Source organism: Oenanthe melanoleuca, chromosome 2 (assembly GCF_029582105.1).
Source record: "Oenanthe melanoleuca isolate GR-GAL-2019-014 chromosome 2, OMel1.0, whole genome shotgun sequence".
Lineage (NCBI taxonomy): Eukaryota > Metazoa > Chordata > Aves > Passeriformes > Muscicapidae > Oenanthe > Oenanthe melanoleuca.
The window spans coordinates 125,588,447-125,608,105 of record NC_079335.1 but is presented as its reverse complement, the minus strand read 5'-3'; the positions used below and the strand labels follow the sequence as shown (position 1 = coordinate 125,608,105).

Genomic DNA, 19,659 nt, shown 5'->3' with positions numbered 1-19,659 from the left:
CTATGTTGGTTTCTTCAAACTACTGGAGTGTGATGTGCTGAAAGCTGCACATTATCATGGCAGAAAGTCTGGTATCAGATAATGTAATTTATGCAGGAGCTAAAGTTTATCCTAGAGAGTTGTTCTAATGAGACTGCTTTTCTAGAAAAAATGAACAAGGTAAAGAAAAAGCTTGTCATTTAATAAATATTTTCCAGGGTAGTATTTTGGCAAGAAACACTCAGATGAGTGATCTTTCTGAGACAGGATAAAATGGTTTCTTAGCAATTTTCTTAGGCACTCCAACATTAAATCCAGAATATATCCATAATGGCTTTCTTAATGCATCTTTAGCAGATGTAAATCACCACTGACCTGTGGCATTGAGGTATTTTTTCACTAACATGACAAGATATCAGTAGTCTAGAATTTCAAGTGATCCTAAGCATTTCTTCTTTGGTTAGTTTTTCATCTTTTTTTCTTTTAGGAAACAGCCATGCAGGAACTTGTGGGCAAATATTGGATGATAAATTCAGTTATGCCATTTGCAATAGTTCAGTAAACCCTGTCTTGGATAATTTTTAATTTTAGTTTAATATAGGTAAAACCCAATGTACTGTAAGATGTGAAACTGATTTACTGTGGGGTGTACATTATAAAGCTACCATTACAGACATATAATGATGTAACTATATTATTTCCTCGTTTCCCCAAGTTTTTTGGTGTAGTCCATGTCCTTTCTCTGCTGGGTGTGGGTTGGTACATTCACCTGTCCTGGTGGCAGTGACTGCATCGGGTGTTTCAGATGGAAATTGGAGGCTCCTGGGGCCTCTCAGGGTGGGAGAATGTGGCTGCTCAAGGGCTTTTCTCTGGTTCCCTGCTGCCTCCTTGATGGTTTTACTCCCTGTCTTGGTTTGAAAGATAGATGTCTGTTAAGGAGGGGAGGAGCCTCCTTTCAAATGGCAGATGTAAACCCACTCCCTTTGAATTATTATAATTTTGAAATTAAGGGAGTCTCAGGCAAAGATATGGGAATAGGAATAACAATTCTGTAGCAGCGGTGTGGGGGCTTTGCACCACCTAATTAGTGGTTTGTCTCAGTCTCATCTGTTTTCCCTCAGATCCAGGATTAACAAAAACATAATTGAAATAGTTTTTCTTGTGTTCAGGCTTGGATATTTACAATATCTTATCAGAAAGTACAGTGTACAACAGCACTTCCAGTTACCTGCTAGAAGCGAGGAAAAATGGCCTGAGGTGCAGTTGCTACAAGGTCTTTTAAAGCCAAATAGTCCAATAGAGAATTAACTTATATTATTTATACTTTTGACCCAATAACTAGATTTCCATGACCCTTAGGGTGCCACTGACTGACCAACCAGAAACTACTACCTGAAATCCATGAAAGAAGAGGAAGACACACCACCCAAAATCTTCCATCTTGTCCCATACCTATTGCTGTACTATAAAAATCTCAAATTTAAAACCCATCACCATGTGAAAGCACACACTTCTAATTCACTACACACTCGTGATTTTCACTTCATCACTCATATTTAAAAGCCGTCTCCTCAGGTCAAAAGGCCTCAGGTCAAAATCAATGTTCTCCAGGGGGTCTGTGGCAGAAAGCACAGAAAGCTCAAAACCCCCAGGTTTCTGGGATCCAACACAGTTCTTTACTAGGGAAATTAAAATAAAAATACAATAACAATAAACAACAAAACACTGACAGAGTCAGAATACAACCTGACGCCCCGCCAGTCAGGGTGTTGGTAGCATCCCAATTAAATGGTGGCTGCAGTCCTCCTGGAGTGACAGATATCGTTGTCTTGAAGCTGGTCCTGTAGAAGGATGCAGTTTTTCTCCAAAGGTCCAGTGATGATGTAGAACGGTCTGGTTTTCCTCTGGAATCCAGTGGAAAAGGGCTGCTCTGATGTTCCAAATCTCAGATTTTATTTGGGTAGGAAATGCTTGGCTCTTCCACCTGGGTGGTCTCACAATGGGATGATGTAATTTTATCAGTCATGCTGTGAGACTCAATGGCCCATTAACAGAAGATACCTCCCTGGGAGAAGGGTGGGTTGTGGAAAAGATAAAGAACACTCCCCCACCTGGTTTTAACAGATGGCCCATTAGCAGAAGATATCTCCCACAGAGATAAGGATCACTGCCCCACCTGGTCTCAACAGATGGTGATAGAATGCATGCCCCCAGTCCCATCCTGCGTTGCAACGCAAGACACTCCTGTTCCCCACTGCCCCATCAAGGTTCAGAGCCTCCTCGCCTGGCCTGCTCCTAAGCACCCCTGGCAGAAGTGCCTGGCACCTTCCTTCAGCCTCCCTTGTGGCTGCTCAGGTGTGAGGTTAGACCTCCGGTGCTCTAGGGTACCAACTTCATCGGGTTGTTTTATTAAATGGGCAAAGCAGTTAATAGTTGTTATAAAGCTGTTTATTGCAAAGGCACATCAGTCTCAAAAAGCACAGTCACAGACATTAAAGTCCATGCTAATTTTGGTATCGAGTCCCAGAGAGAAGCAGAAGGTTCTCCTGTCAAGGTCCCGGGAAGCTGATGTTGCTGTGGCAGCTCCTGTCTTCTTCTCGGGTGTTGGTGATGGCGGCACGAGAGCAAAGCAAAGCAGTATAGTAAAAGCAAAAAGCTATTCTATATAAGAGCATGTTCTTATATAGGATCTTCCCAACAAGCTAAGACACAAGCTCGGACCACCACTCCTTACCTATTAGGATTCTAGTTTTTTAACACGCCAGGTTACGTATAAACTACACATACAGTCCATCTTGTTCTATCTGAAAAATGTAAGCAATATTCTTACTGTAGCTCTATTATGTCTGAAACTATGTTCCTGGAGCCTCCAATGAAAACACCAGTATGTTTTTCAACCTTCACTAGAACTCGCACTGCTACTCTGGCTTTTGAACCTTTCACTCACTAAAAGCACTAGAGCTCATACTAAAACTTACTTACTGACTCACTTATTTATCCTAAAACGTAAACTTACACCTCTACCTTATGTGTGAGTGGCTTAATATACTTCAATCCATCCAAAGGCTTTAGTTCAATCCCTGCACTCTGATTTCTCCCTGAGGAATTCAGAGAGACCCCCAACTCACTGACTCCAACACTCAGGGACGTAAGATGCGCTTGAAACCCATTTTTCTCTGTATCAGAGTTGTTGCTTTTTGTTTCCCCACTACCCACCTTTTACTTCTTTTCCTTTTTTCCCCTCTCTTTTTTCCTTGTGAGAAGTATTTCAGAGGAGCAGTGACTCCTCTTGTGCTCTTCAAAACTGCCCACTTGTGACCCCTTGGCTGCCTCTTACTGCATAGAGAAACAGCACCTGGCTGTGTATTGTAAGGGTCACTTTGCCTTGGAACATCTATACATTGACCTTATCTCAGCTGACATGCAAAATAAGCAAATTAGTGGTTGTCCAGTCATTTAATCTAAAATTGGATGCCACTAGGTGGTGAAGTAAACCTTTTGAGCTCTTTGTGATGAAAATAGCAGCACCTTGCCCCACTGCAACAACTCAGCACTGCTGGGATGCTTAGGGTCATTATGGGACTTCTCAGTCTGCTGGATTGCTTCACCAGAGTTTAATTTCATTATCAAGCAATTTGATCCATTTTATCTTTATTTTTGTTGAAAGGATATTCTAACACTTCTTCCTTTTGAGGATCTGATAAAGGATTTTTCATTCTTTTTGAGAGAGCAACATCCAGGAGGGGGTCAGTATTAGTTGCAATGTTCAGTGCAGCAGAGGAAGAGGAGGTTCAGGCTGAGTCCTTGGTTTGCTTCAACCTCTGGAAGCATCATGGGGAGCCCTTCCAGAGGAGATCATGACAGCAAGGAGGGGGATGCTTATGTCCAGAATATTAGCTTCCAGAAAGTTGACAGCATATCTCTGCTTAAACACTGTGCTAAAATCTGAGAGCTGTTAATCTTGTGCAAAGAAGGCAGATATGCTCTGGTTTTACTTGTAGAAATCAAGTGTTTAATAGTATGACTTTTATTTCAGTGAATGTGAGGGCTGAGCTGAAAAGTTATGCATTCATAGTGACACTACCTGTCATTTACAAAGAGGGTTCTTCTGTTGTAGGTTTTATTTCTTTTGTTCTGTGCAGTTCTTTTCTCCTTCTGAGAAATAGTCTGCCAGCTTATTTTTAGTTTATTATGAGAATTTCTAAAGTTAAGGAGTAAAAAACAGGACTCAACATGCACTTGGTGCTGTAAGTGTATCGATGAAGAGGTGTTTAAGTGGGCTGCAACGTTGAAGTCTACACTGGTTTTTGAAACGTTTTAAATGTCTTGCTCTCCCTAGTAGAAAGTACAAGCCACAGTGTACTGGTCTTTCTGTGTTTTGACATTGCTTCTTGTGCTAATGTTGAAAGTGGCTTTTGAAAGGTGTTTGTTTTGCTAAAACGTTGTTCTTCCTAGCATGTGTTATTAGATTATGGAAATTTTTTTGTTTTGTGCAGGAGGAGCTCAGAGAACTACATGAAGAACCAACTGATCCTCAGGCACAACAGGAAATAATTAACAGCATTGAAGAAGTTTATTTTTCCAATGACTCCTTTGATATTGTGAAATATGAGTTGGAGGTAAGCTGTCATCCTAAAAGAAGAAATGGTAACATGAAAAACAAAGACCAAAAGTATGCTTGTTTCAATGAGCTATTTTTCATTTCTTAGATCTTTCATTATACAACGCTGTACTCCCCTATGTCATCTTGCAGTTGTGTGGAGCTTCTAGCATAGAATATTGGTGCATATATATAATATATAGTCTCTTATTTTAATGTGGTAGAATGTGCTAAAGGCATTTCATAATTTAAACTGTAGTGATAAAGTCAAGATAGTTGAGGAAACGAATCTATTCTATATTTTGTGTATTTTTTTAACAAACTGACTGAGACAATAATTTCTGTGATTGGGTGGTTCTGTGTATACATACATGATGTAAAATAAGGTGACTTTTAGGTAATTCTAATATATGATCATATGTAGTATATCAACACTAATTGATTTCAGTATCCATCTTTTGAAAAAAAGGATTAATTCTGCAGATTAGATTAGAGAAACCATAAGAATGTTTCTTTAATGAAACTGATTGCCTAGCTAATACTATGTATGAGTTAACAATCTTTAATTTCTCACTAATTTCAATTTATTATTTAAATGCAGAGGCTTCCTCCAGTGCTTAGTCTTCAAGAACTGGAAGAGTACAGAGACAAACTAAAACAACAGCAAGCTGCTGTAAGTAGTTCTTTCCTCTGTACCCTTACACAATTTGTTGTCTTGTCTATAAGTCTAGCAAGAATTGTAACTGCAAAAGATTTATTTTCTTAACACATTAGATACTAAGTATTTTTTTAATATCATGTTGTGTACTTTTATAGTGGAAAATCATCACTAAATCATAATCATATTAAATCATGGAAGTAAATCTTAGTGTTAAGTGTTGTAACATAAAGCAAATGTGCTAACTGTTTTTTCAGAAACTTGACTTTTTAAGTGTTTATCTTAATGTTCAACAAAGTGCTGAATAGTGGAGTAGTATCTCTTTGACGGATTTCTGGCAATGTAAGACATGAAATGTTTTAAAAACTATTCTTGAAGATGCTATTTTCTCTTACTTTTCATTTGCCAATGTGTTAATTGTTCACAAGAGTTTTTAGTGAACCCTGATATAGAGTTATTATGTAATAAACCAGATGAACTGTAATGAGTAGTAACTTTGAGGAATGAGGAGAAATGGGAGTTGCAGCATTTGAAAGGTGCTTGTATGTTGCAGACTTTAAAATTTTCTATTCATGTGTTAATTGTTCTGTTACTCTTGAGACGAATAGCATGGTGCAGGAAACAAATCTATTAACTGTGACATTTGCATATCTGCGAGTAAAATAGAAGTAATAATCCTAATTAATTTCTTTAAATAATTGAAATATATTGGAGAATCTTGCATATTTAACAATACATAAAGGAAGTACCTTTTACCTTAGACTGCTTTCTCCATAATATACCTATGAAGTTTTGTGAAAGATTAGTGAGAAGTTTAGGAAACGAATATTCCATTTTTCTCTTCATGATTTATAAGGAAAGAAGGTGTGTGAGAGGTAGTAATTTTTTGTGTGTCTGTTTGTGTGGTGATGGTGGTGGTATTTTTTTTTTTTTTTAATTTTAAGAGGACATCTGGTAGTGACCTTGTTTTGCAAGGAAGTGCCCTCAAGACTGAGACAACTTCACTAAGATATACTGCATGATCCTAATATGTGTTATCAATGTCTTGGCCATTTTTTGCTTGCAGGATGGGAACTGGCTGCAGCTGGGGGAGTAGTTTCAGGGCATGGCTGCTGCTGAAACATTTGAACTAGAAAGTGCATGCAGCTAATGAATAATAAGGGAGAGAACTAAGCACAAGGCTTCCAGTAAATATGGCCAGATGTGTCTTTCTTTTAGAATACAAACAGGTAAAAAGTCTCAAATCCAAAACTTTTGGCAAGAAACGTGCCCAGTTTTTCCCTCGTCACCCCCCAGTCAGGATTGGTCCTTGCTTGTTTTTTACTTAGACTTGTCAAAATGTGTTAGTTTTAGGAAGGAATTATTTCCTCCTTGGGCATTTGCCAAAGTGCTAAAATCTCTTATATGCTGTATTTCATGTCCTTATGTCATATTTTCAGGCAGAATTGAGAGAGTGTTGTATGTTTTGTTCTGGTGTCTCAGTTATCCATTTATCTTGTGATGGGTCATTTAGAGAACTGTCTGCCTTGAAGGATGTTAGTGTCTTTCATGGAAGACAAAACTGCAGAATACTGTCAGTTGTTAGTTCAGTCCTAAAAATATTTTAATGGTGAATAGATTAATAGATTGAGGATTCAAGAAGCCTGTTGACATATCACATAGCAGTACCTTTGCTTTTGCAAAGAACTAAATACTTCCTTTTTCACTTCAATGTATGTGCCTACAGCTGGCAGAGGAATTTGCAGTAATAGTTTGGAGATAACAGCAACTTCTAAATTTTTCTAATGTAAAGCACTTATATGAGTGTGAATTACAAGTACTAGAGCTCTGATCTTCCACTTCTCACTGACTGTTGCTATCTGCTTTTGCACAGCTGATCTTGGTCATTCTGTTGTTTTCAGGGTCACTATAGACTTATTTTCTGTAGTTTGCTCATTAATTTTCCATTCCACTGGAAAGATCCCAACTTGCTCAAACATTTTTTAATGTATGTATGATAACAACTTTAACTTGTAATTGTCTTGGTACAGACAATTTGGATTAGAAGGGCTTTTTAGTTGTATGTCTGCTAGACTTCATTTTAATTAGTAATCTAATATACTTAGCTATGTTGTTTTTTCTTCAGGAGATGAAATATTTTTTACTGATGTGATTAGGAAAGAGAAAATTGTTTTTCCCTTCAGCAAAAGTTGTTGGCAGGCATTGATAACCATGGTCACATTCAGTGCTTGCAGCTCCAATTTGAGGATTCCAAGACTTAGCACAGGGGTGTGACAGCTGGGAAATAAATGAAGTAACTGGAGATAATGTTGCTCATCTGAAAAAATATCTAAGAGAATAGCTTGGAACCTCAGAAAGAAAAGTAGTTATCACTAAGTTGTGGGAAAGAAAAAAAGGTGCCTGTGGCAGGTGCTTGTCAATGGTGACGTTGTTATTAGTCAAGGGTAACTGAGGACTTGCAAAACACAGAGTTTGTAAAAACTAAAAAGAAATGTATCTTTTATTCATGTGTACTGCTTGAACATTGCTTAACAGTGAAGAATAAAACTGTTAGGTTTGTAGTAGAGCATTGAATTACTAGCAGGTATATCCCTGTCCTAAAGTTTTTTACTGGTACAGGACTAGAATGATGTATATGTTGAAAAAAGGTGAAAATTTCACAGTGCATAGACTGCAGAGTGAAGAAAATTTCTTAAGAGTCCCAGGATCGTGTAGGCTTGTGTAGCATTTGGCTTGATAATGTGCTATCCTGACCCCATCTCCCTCTGGTTCTTTTGCTGTCCTGCAGAGGAAAGCTTTATTAGTTTTAGGACAGCTAAAAGGTTAAGAATAACTGAAAAGTTTTAAAATTGCTTTGTGGTTCTGGCCTGCTTTTGATGTGAAAGGAGGAAAGCATAGCTGGGTATATGCCCCTTGTCCACATTGCCCCTGATGGCATTGGAATACCTCAAACACCATTTATGTGCAAGTGGTGTTCAGAGGATGGGAACTGAGCTGGTGGAGCCAATATAAGTTTGTTACAGTAATGTATTTGAAGAGCTCAACTTAGTGCTGTATTTGCCTAAGTAGTCAGGTTTACAAAAACCTCTTTGTTTCTCTTTTCCAATAGTGCATTTTGGGCTGGCTGTCATAGCCAGTTTTATTTCCATTTCTGGGAGTATTGTTCCCCCAAAAGAATATAGAGCATTACCAGTATTTTATTTTTCATGTTTGAAATTATTTCTTGCATATTTTTAGTCCCTGATGAGAAACAATACACTATTCTCAAGCTGGCATTTATGAGACTATTACTGTTGGATTTCTTTTTAAGCTTCTCTGATTGTGGACAAGAGATTGATTAAGATAGTAATGCCCAGTTTTTAAATTCAATACAGACAGCAGCTCTCAGGAGCATTCTGCTTAGAATTATACTCAGAGCAGTGGAGAAAATCTTAAAATATACATATTCTGTGTTCTAAAGAAAGGGTATAATGTGTAGAGGGTGCATATTCATTATGACATGGTTTTAATTTAATGCAGTATCAGTCTGAAAGGTAAGTGTCCTTGTGTTAAATGTATTGTGGTTTAACTCTAGATGGCAATCAAGTGTCATGCAACCTCTCAGTCACTTCTCCACCAGAGGGGTAAGGGAGAGAATGTGAGGAGTAAAAGTGAAAAAGCTCATGGGTTGAGATGAAGGTAGATATTGCAAAAGAAATAGCTAAAAAATAGGTAAGGCAAAAGCAATTGAATCAAAACAAGGAATTAATTCACTCCTTTTCATGGGCAGGCAGCTGTTCAGCCTTCTCCAGGAGAGCAGGGCTCTGTAATGTGTAGCAGTTATTTGTGAATACAAATGCCATCACTCTGAGCATCCCTACCTTCCTTCTTCTCCCTGTATATGCTGATCATGACACCATATGTTCAGGATGTCCCATGGGTCAGTTGGGATCAGGTGTCTCAGCTATGTACCCTCTCAAAGGTTTGTGCACCCCCAGCCCACTGGCTGGTGAGGTGGTTCAAGGAGTAAAAGATTCTCTGCAGGCACTGCTCAACTGAAACATCTCTGTGTTACCAAAACTGGTTTCAGCCCAAGTCCAAAACAGCCCTGTACCAGGTACTTTGAATAAAATTGAATACCCCAGTCCAAGCCAGCTCACCATGCTATATGGTTGACTTAAATTTGTCCTCTAGCAATAGCATGAGCAAAATGTAAATATTTGTAGTGTCCCAGATTATTTCTATTTGATTTTCTAGCACGTTTCCTAACAAGCAGAGAGTTAAGTGAGTAGTTTAGAAATGCCCACTAATCACTAGATAGAATTATCAATGTTTCTCTTATCTTGGTTCTAAGGAAAGCTGATCATCATTTTCACAATTTTTTAATATGTTGTTGTGGAGTGTTTATTAATACATTTGAAAAATACAGAACTTACTGGTTGAGAATCACAAACTTGTAGAACTTTAGTATGGGCATGGTCTACTTAATTGAGATTGCTGTGTATCACATGGAGTATTCTTCTTTTTAAGGTATCTAAGAAAGTTGCAGATTTAATCCTTGAAAAACAGCCTGCATATGTTGAGGTAAGATAACTAACACTTACTTTTCAAGAATAAACTACTCAATTTTGTGATGTTAAAATGGTGCAGTTGTGTCATTGTAATTTGTAGCAGGGGTGCTAGTGCCTGGTTGGAACCAGCTATTTTTGTATGCTAAAGCTCTGTCTTTATAGTGAAAACCAACGGTGTATTGAGTTGAAAGTCCTTAAGATGATAAAGGTTTTAGCATATGGTCATTTCACAGGGCTTTCTGAAGAATTCAGAATTCATGAATTCACAGGCTTGAATGCCTGTAATGGACTTGGAACAGGAGCTGCTTTAGTGCCTCAGTTTAGGAGTGGTGTCACATCTTATTCCATTAGACAGAACAGTAGTGATCACTTAAGTGATCACTTAACTGCCACTAATCTCAAACAGTTGTGAGAATCACAGAGTCACAAAATATGTTGTGTTGGAAGGGAACCACTAGGATCATCAAGTCCAACTCCTGTCTCTGCACACAGAGCCGTCCCCAAAAGCCACACCATGTGCCTGGGAGTATTGTCCAAACAATTCTGCAAAGTGAAAATGGTGATTGTTATTAAGTTAGTCTGAGAATGATTCTGTGTTGAATACTTCTGTTTGTGTACAGCACCTTACATCACCATTGTACTGGTGATTATGGCAATTCTTATTTTGGGCAAGAAGCTGAAGGGAGTGTGAAAGAACAATGATGGCTTCCTGGCTATTAACCTATGGTAGATGTCATGGAGCTGCAATTATTTTCCTCTTGTCCAGATTGTTCTTATGGCCAGTTCATCCAGCCTCAGTGAGGTTGCCAGATGTGTTCTGGTATTGTTGCCTGGTGAAAGGAGTGCTGCTGTTTAAAGAACAGTGGAGGGGGGAGAAGTGACCATTGCTTGCATCATCTCCTGCAATAGCAGGAATATAGGAAGAAAAAGGCTGTAACAGTGAAGTTGTTTCAGTTTTAGTTAAAGGGGTGAGATGGGAAGCTCTTACTGAAGGAGGCTGGTAAGTGCTACTGTGGTTGAGTCTTCACAAGATAGTGTAGAAGGGGCAGAAAGGGTAATTGTGTGGTATAAAAATCTTCCGGTATTATTTCACTGTTGAGTGGGTTTGAAATTGATAGTTTTGAGTGAGTGCTGCTTTTTCTGAATCCAGGAGATTCACTTTGAAAACCTCTTACTGCCAAATGGAACTGCAGCAAATATTCTTGCATTTTGCTGTGTAATGGTAATGTTCTTATTGCAAACATCTTAGTGAAGTGCACCTGTTTTATACCTAGAAGTGCTTTCAGATGTTCCAAAGGGACAATTAAAAATCTGTTGTGCCAGTAAAAATCTTACAAAAACTTTTCTTAAGTGCATTTGTGCCTGATTAAGTCAATAACCCTTCAGCATTACTTATGGGCACAGGCCTTGTCAGTAGACTTATTGGAGATTTCTGGTGGGCATTATAGGTCTAACTTTCTCACAGATTCATGAAATGAACCTCCTACTGTGCTGTATGAACTTGTAATGGCAGCTCTAGTTCAGTATTAAACTACAATAACAGATCATTATAAGAACCAAAAATGCAATTGAACACATCTCCTGGAGACATTTTCACTGTGCAGTGTAGTTTAGGGATATCATGGTTTGAAGCCCATGCCTAATATGAAGTATTGGTCTAACAGGCACTCCTGTGGCCACAGGAGGCATGGCACAGAGACATGTAAGGGATTTACAGCTTTCTGTTCTTGGATGAAAGACATTCTTTAGGAACAACCAGTGGGTGAGGAGAGAAAAATTGTATTCATCCCTAAATGCTGGGCAGAAGACTTCCTCTTTGGGAGTATTTAGACTGCACTCTCTCCCCATTCCTCTCCATCCTGTTGTGTTCAAAGAAGAGATTTTAAAGAATCTGCAAGAGGCAAGACTGGAGTGGAACTGCTCCTTATTGTATGTGTTTCCTCATGAAAAAGGGAACAATGGCTTTTTTAATTGCTCTGGTATTTGCAAAATATGTTTTTAGAGAGAAGTAGGTATTGAGGAAAGCAATTTTGAATTTGGTTTCTTAAGATATTTCACATATCAGCAACTAGGCTGTCATTTATACAAGAGCAGCACTGGTAACATAAAGGAACAGGTTTTGGTGGAAGATGCAGCTTAGTGATTTGGAGACTGACCAGGAGCTGATCTAAAACTGAACTGAACTTTCAACTCATTTTTGCTTGTCATATTATTAGAATTAAATTAGTTTTCAAAGTGAAAATCTCTCTTCTCATGAAAAGCACTTGATACATTTTGAAATGAAAATTATAAATAAATAAATAAATAATCTCTTTTTCTGTAGCCTGGGGAAATAATGCATTTTTCTGCAGAGTTGTTGTAACAAAAGAAATCCTAGTAGTTATATTAAAACATTTATTTTTTTCAAGGAGTTGAGATTGTGCTAGGCACTTCACTAAGTCAAAATCAAGCTAAATTCAGGTCACCTCTGCTGAAGAGTTTTCAGCTGAAAGTCAACAGGATACAATTAACATTCATTATTAAATTGATAGAACACAAGTGCTTCTAAACAAGAAAATGCTGTGTGAAAAATAATTTTTTTTTTTTTGTTTTGCAGCTCTCTGGCATATTAATGCAAATTAAGCCCTGTGCCTCTATCCCTGAAGCTTAGATCATTCTATTGTAATGCATTAATGGTATAGAAATTCTTAGGTTAAATGTGCAATATACAAATGTAGAGTGTCCCAATGCAATGGAAATGTATTTCAGCTATCCTATCTTCAAAAGAGAATTGTATTTCAAAATATAGTTTATATTAATGTTACATTACAGTGCTTAGTGCATATAAAATGATGAAACAAATAATATATAAAGTAACTCTACAAAGTTGTTATAATATCTCAAGAGAAAACTACCAGTCAGTAGTCTTCACTTGTGTGTAACTTGTATATATATTTGTTTAACTTGTATATTTGTTTAATCTGTATATATTTTTAACCTATTGTCTCTCTGTAGGAACTGGAACGTGTTACATCTTTGCAGAGTGGCCTTCAGTTAGCAGCAGTTATTTGCACAAATGGAAGAAGGTATCTTGCTTAAGGAACTGCAGAGATTGAAAGTGGCAAAGTATTTAACAGGAAATCTGTAAACCCAGGAAGTTTGCTTGCTGATGATATTTCCTGTTTATGTGTTGAATGCAATTTGCAGTAGTAGCTAGAGATACTGAAACAGTTTCAAACTTGCAGCTCTCACTTCTGCAATTGGGAGTTCTCTTTGAAAAAGAAAGCTTTGGGAGATACACCACTGATCCACAGACAAGTACAGAAGGGAGGATGTACCTTCTTAATAGTCTGTTGGTACAATCTCGTTTTCTGTGTTTCCCTAAAAATGCTGAAAATCTTATTTTCTACCATTTATTTTTTTGGATCAATTCATTGTTAAAATTGATTTGAAGTAAATTTTTTTATGAATTGTTGAAGATTATTTTAATTTTTACCTTGCAGACACCTGAATATAGCAAAGGAAGGCTTCACACAAACTAGTTTGGGGCTACTTGCAAATCAGAGGAAACGACAGTTGCTTATTGGACTGCTAAAGTCTCTGAGAACAATAAAAACACTGGTATGTACAGATTTTTTTTGTTCAGTGACAAATATTTTTCTTCATTTATGCATAGTAATGACTGGAATGTTTTTTTTGCTTTTTTTTAGCAAAGAACTGATGTGCGTTTGAGTGAGATGTTGGAGGTAAGTCCCTACCAGACTGGTATAATTTGAAGCTGTTCTAAGTCTACATTCATCAGTCATCTTAATTTTGTCCCTTCCTTTCCTGTTTGCAAACAGGGTGTGTGCATGGCATGAAATTATATTTTTATTCTTCTTTTAAATTGAGAAAAACTTAATATCAATTTAGATAGCCCCTCTGCTGGGAGGAATATTTTCTATCAAAAACTAATTTCTGCCTTTATATCTCTGCACTGAAGCTTGAGTTAGGTCAGTAAAAATATTGAGGAGTCTTTACTTATCCCTGCTCTCAACTTACACCTCTTTTCTTTAGCTTGATGTTTGGGAAAATAAAAGATGAGATTTAGCTGACTGTTGGTATGCTGGCCTGGATAAAGAATTTCTATGGATACATTGCCATACAAATTTATTGATGGGCTCCCTGCTTAGTATTTTGTTTGAGAAGTAGTAGCTTTCTCTCCTTATTCATTGGGTTGACTTTAATTCAATTGCAGAAAACATTGCAGCATGCTGGCCATGACACTGAAAGTTCTGGTGCTGTTCTGTACACTGCCTAAAAATGCAGTAGATACTGCACAGAGCAAAAGATCTTGTCTTAAGGTGATGAATTGTATGAAAAAAAGCCTCAGGATTTATTGACTGCTGTAATACATGTAGTGTAGCTATTTCAACTTGTGAGTTTGCCAAATATTTACAGCTAATACTGGATGGAATGTCATGATGACAATCCCCAGTTATTAGATTTGGAAATTGAATCTTACTAGTTTTAACTTTCAAGATTCTTTGAATTTAATTCCATCTTGAGCAAGTTACCTTGTCAGCAAACTTTCTTACTCTTTGAAGAGCAAAACTGCACTCATTTTCAGATGTCACAAATGCTTTCTGCTCAGTAGGACCTGTACAATGATTAACTTTTAATTTCTGTGCTGTATTAATTAAAAATTACGTATTAATTAAATTAAACTCTTCATTGTCTACTGGCAGGAGTTGTCCTGAGGAGGTGTGGGTGTTGTATTCACACACAGACCCTAATGTCTGATTATCACAATTGGTCAGTGATTTTTAAGGGCTGGAACTGTTGTTTTTGGCAGAGTGCAGTTTTAGAGCTGTGCTCAATGTCTGCTCACAGTAAGTTATCTGAGCTACTGGCCTGTTTATTTTCTGTACTCCAAGAAGTAGTAGGTTGGAATATGCATGAGAACTAATAGTAGCCACTCACAGAAGAGCATTTTGAAAGGGTTCCCAATTAAGAAAAGACCTGGCATGAAGCTACAGTAGTTTACAGGGTTGAGCTTAATCTGGATTATATTGTAACATATTTTACATATCTTTATGATTTGATCTCTGTTAGATTTAATGGAGCAAGTACCAGGTTTCCAGTGGAGAGAGATGTAAAGAGCTATAAATGCAGCAGTCCTTTTAGACCAGTGTACTGTTCTGTTTTCATCTAAGGGATAATGTATTTGGGTGTTTTTTGTGTTTTTTAGCTAAATTCGATCTGCATTAGAACATTGCTGCTAAAACCAATTTCATTTCAGAAAATCCTGTGTGATAACAACTGAATATAAATTACCCTTGTGTTTTTACTCTTCAGTCAATGACTGAAATTCCAGTAACGGCTTTGAGTTTGAGCTCTCTAAAGCACGTAATATAACAGATGTAATTATGACAAAATCCAGAAGCTCTTAGCTATTAAAGAGGGTTTCTCTTCCTCCAAGATTCTTTTTAGTCTCATGTTTAACAGAATACAAAAATAATAGTTATATCCAAGGCAAAGCCCATGTCTTGTTGGTAGAATGCTTGGGTTTTGCATTTTTATGTGTATGTTTTTATTTTGTCCTGACATCCTCATAGTCTTCCTGATTGAGCTGTCTGCCTATTGGATATTCTACTTATATATTAGGACAAGGCATCCATAGTGTGTTCTTTGTTGCCTGAAGCCTTCTGTGAGTCAGTTGTATTCAAGTTAATTTCTAATGAGCTGGATATGTCTCAAATTTAAATGGTGTTTATTTGGGCATAATGTTGGGAGTGTTCTTCCTTGTCTCCTTTTATGTTTTATAAACCATGGGAACAATGCCTGAACGAACCTCTTTCCATACTCATGAATAGATTACTGGGAAGACATTAGTTGTTCTGTAATAAAAACTTTGTGATGTATTTTTTATGTGTGGATAAGGAAACAATACAGCAAGCTGTTTGCATAAGGTAATGTAATACCTAGTGTTTTCAGATGTTGCTAATTCTAAACTACCTGCACGTTAGGTGTTGCAGCAAACCCTCACTCTTTTCCTTAACTTTACTGTATAGACAGGAGAGGCAAAATATTTTATTCTTAATATTTATACATAAGCATGGAAGAAAAAATGGGTATTGCACTGTTGCTTCAGATGAGCTTTCAATTGTATTTTATCCTAAGGAAGAGGATTATCCAGGAGCTATTCAGCTGTGCTTGGAATGCCAGAAAGCTGCCAGCACTTTCAAACACTACAGTTGTATAAGGTAGGGTGACATTGTGCAGATGTCAGCTTCTGTATGATTTTATTTGTAACTGGTATAAAATAGTGATCATTGATTCTCATTCTCTAAAGAAAATTTAATTGAAAAGTAATTTTCAGCTTAGAAAACTAAAATTGAGGCAGTTATAAAAGGGTTAGTATCCTCTATCATTTCCCACCTCCCTCTACCACAACTAACTAGTCTTTACAGCCATAACAGCACAAAATCAAGGTTTAGACTATTTAATTGTTTTGTAACTGTTGTAATGTGTTGGCAGGTAAAGTTTCAACTTAAAGTGAATTATTACTGTGCTACAACCTCCTGCCTAGAGATACCTGAGCTGAGTTTTTAATGAGAAATTTTTATTGTGGAATTAATTTGCCTATAGTAAGATGACTTCTGCAGGATAACTTACCCTGATTCTTGTCAATGAGATTAGCCAAGTGCAGAGTTTCATGCTGACATGATGAAGTTGCTTTCAGAAGCAAAACTAATCCAAATATCTGCAGTTTCTAACTTGGAAAGACTTAATGATTCCATTGCTTTAAAAAAAAAAAAAAAAAAAGAAATAGCAAGGAATGCTCATAAACTCCATCAGGAGATTTAATAAAGTCACATTATTATGGAGGTCCTTCTGTTTGAAGGTTCATTGCATGTGGAGAAACAATAAGTAAATACTGGCTGCTATCTTTAGGGTTTAATGGCAGTTCTTTTTGATGTCTTTTTTTTCTATTTAAAGTTTTCTTTGCAGGATGTTGTACCTAATTTATCTGATGGAAACAAAAAAGGAGGGTGATGGGTGTATCATTTAAGCATAGCGAGCTAAGCAGAGATGCTAGAATCTGTCTTTTGATAATTAATGTGGTCCCCTAAGGAGAAGATTCACAGCACAGAAGGAAGTTGTCTAAAATGAAATATGGTGATTATTTAATAAAAACTGGGTTTTCTGTGCTAGAAGGTAATATCCTGCCTATTTCTTTGTTGCTTTGACCCTTCCAAACAAAAGCATAGTAGTCTTTTTTGTCTTTTTTTTTTTCTGCTGTTCTGAAATTTTTAAAGCTGCTTGTTACAAAGGTGTAGTGGTGCCTTTCTTTGTCCTAAATAGTTTTTCTTATGGTAGCTATTTTTGTTAATTTTTTTTATACCAACTTTAAAATTTTTTCTGAGAAATCTTAAATTATCTTTTTTCCTATAGCATTTCTGGAAGGGGTTCTTGAGCAGCAAATAAAATTACTGCAAAGACTTGACAGTCCTGACCCTTCTGGCTGTGTTCTGCTGTAGACCACAGTGCCAAACCAAAACATTTACAGCAAGTTTCTTGAGAGTTGGGAATGTCTTTGAATTCTTGGTTAAATCCTAGCAGGATGGAGTCTTGTCTAGACCTTCTTAACACTGTTGCATTATAAACATAGAATAATGAGCCTTTCCTTACAGCATTGATAAGTTGTGATGGTGCTAGTCTGACACAGCCACAGCAGCTTAGTGGTTTATGATGAATTACTATGTTGTGGCTCAGTAGCAGGATTTTTGGAAATAAGAAATGGTCTGAAATGTTCATATAATCAGTAATTTTATTCTAAATGTTTTTTTCGTTTATCAATAGCGAGTTAAATTCAAAACTGCAAGACACCTTGGAACAAATAGAGGTAAGAATTAATATACTTATGTTTATTATATGTAATCTTTAACCTCTAAGTATGTGCTAGTATTTAATCTCTAAATACTAGAGCTTTCTAATAAAATGTTGTTAGCAATTATAGAATGTGTACATTTCTTTCAAATACTCTCTTTGGATGCTGTAGCTATTGCTGTTCATGTAGACTTTAATGCTGTAATCAATTTAAATGCTCTGTAATATGTTATGATATCATATATGATATCATATCATATTATGACCAAGCTCACTAGTTGTGCTCATTGTAAGTGGTAGAGCAGTCAAATTTTAAAAGTCACGTAACATTTGAAGTATTGAATGTCTGAAGTGTTGTGAAAAGTAAATTAATAGCAAGCTAGTAGGTTTGGATAAGCTATATGAGATCACAATTTCACAGGAAATTTGAGAGGTCAGCAAACTGGAGACTGCTGGATAGGACTAGTGCTAAGCTTTAGGAAATATGACTTGAATAGCTGTGAAGACGAGTCTAAGTTTGATTTAAGTTGGTAGATAGTATCACAAAAGCAAAGGAATATAAAATGCTAAGTGTCTTCTGGGAAGCTAGTAGAAAAAAAAAGGACTTCTTTGAAATCCACTACTAGGTAATTTTGAGCTGGAACTTGGCAACCTTTTCATAAGAACTCTAGCAATATAGGTATGTATAATGTGTATGTGATGCATGTAATGCATACACATGTAATGTTTAGCAGGATCAATAAGAATTGAAATGGTTTTAGTGTCTAGCAAGGAAAGAAAATGTTTGTTAATTGTGTATGTTTTTATATGCTACTGATTCATTCTGTTTTTATTTTTTGCACTGTTGGTTGAAAATAACTAAATTAGGTTGTGTATCTGAATATATTATGGCATCTACGTGAGAATTATGTTATTAAGCTACATAGTCAAATTCTTGAAAGCTTTATTAGTCATTAAATACATGATCCTATTGAAGTGTTTTTTTCACTTAGTTTACATAATACATGAGCTTCATTTGCTGCAGAGCTGTTCAGTATGTTCAGACACAGCTTTGCAGCAGCAGAACCCGTATTTGTGTGTCTGCTTTCTTTCTTGACTCCCTCAGGTACTGATTGTTGTGCTGATGTAGTATTCTATAAACAGCTGTTTGCCAATGAACTTTTAATTCAGATAGTGTTAGTTCCATTTAAGAGATGTAGTAAGAGGGTTAAGAAGTCTACAACTGAATTGATTGAGCTGAACCCCCCAGGTCTGGGTTTTTCTTAAGGGTGGAAGTAGACAACTTAGAAATCCCAGCTCTCTCATATTGAGTTTCCTGGCCTTCTCAAAGTAAACATCACTTTGTATTTGACTTCATTGTTCTTGCTTGTTCTTGGAGTGGTGGAACTCTTTGGCTGACTCTGAAGTACTTTCACTGCACGTGGTAACACTTAAGCACCCCAGAAGAGTCCAGTCACACATAGGCTCAGTTACTTTACAACCATAATTATCTCACTATTTAAATAAACATCCTTGTTTGCTATTGTTTGAGTAATGTATAATTTGGCCTGTTTTTATTTAGTGTTTAACACATTTTTTCTTTCATTTTTATAGGAACAACTGGACGTAGCACTTTCCAAAATATGCAAGAATTTTGATATCAATCATTATACAAAGGTTCAGCAGGCTTACAGGCTGCTTGGAAAAACACAGGTTAGTACTTCTCTTCTGAGGAAGTCACAATGAATAGTCATGTCACAGCATGAAGTTTTGAGTACTTTGCTGGAAATTTATTTTCCTAATTGTTGTGCTTTAATCCCAGTTGGCAGCTAAGCCCCACACAGCTGCTTCCTTCCTCCTCCTTGGTGTGATGGCAAAGTCAGAGGGCAGGCAGGTGTTCAGTCATCCCCAGGACAGCAGGACTCCATCATGTGTAACAGTGACTTGTGAAGACAAACTTCACCCTGTTCTGTCTTCTTGCCCCAGCTTTTATTACTAAGCATGATACCACATGTTATGAAATATCCCTTTGGTCAGTTGGG

General features: G+C 36.9%; 1 protein-coding gene across 1 annotated transcript in view; it reads left to right on the top strand.

Moving 5' to 3' along the window:
* VPS50 (VPS50 subunit of EARP/GARPII complex) overlaps positions 1-19,659 on the top strand; it is a 73,919-nt gene that overhangs the window by 7,243 nt on the left and 47,017 nt on the right. The window contains exons 3-11 of the mRNA XM_056484087.1: positions 4,476-4,598; positions 5,181-5,252; positions 9,747-9,800; positions 12,782-12,852; positions 13,270-13,387; positions 13,477-13,512; positions 15,929-16,011; positions 17,612-17,654; positions 19,232-19,330. Of these exons, the coding sequence (XP_056340062.1) occupies positions 4,476-4,598; positions 5,181-5,252; positions 9,747-9,800; positions 12,782-12,852; positions 13,270-13,387; positions 13,477-13,512; positions 15,929-16,011; positions 17,612-17,654; positions 19,232-19,330 (699 nt within the window). The remainder of the gene's footprint in view (positions 1-4,475; positions 4,599-5,180; positions 5,253-9,746; positions 9,801-12,781; positions 12,853-13,269; positions 13,388-13,476; positions 13,513-15,928; positions 16,012-17,611; positions 17,655-19,231; positions 19,331-19,659) is intronic.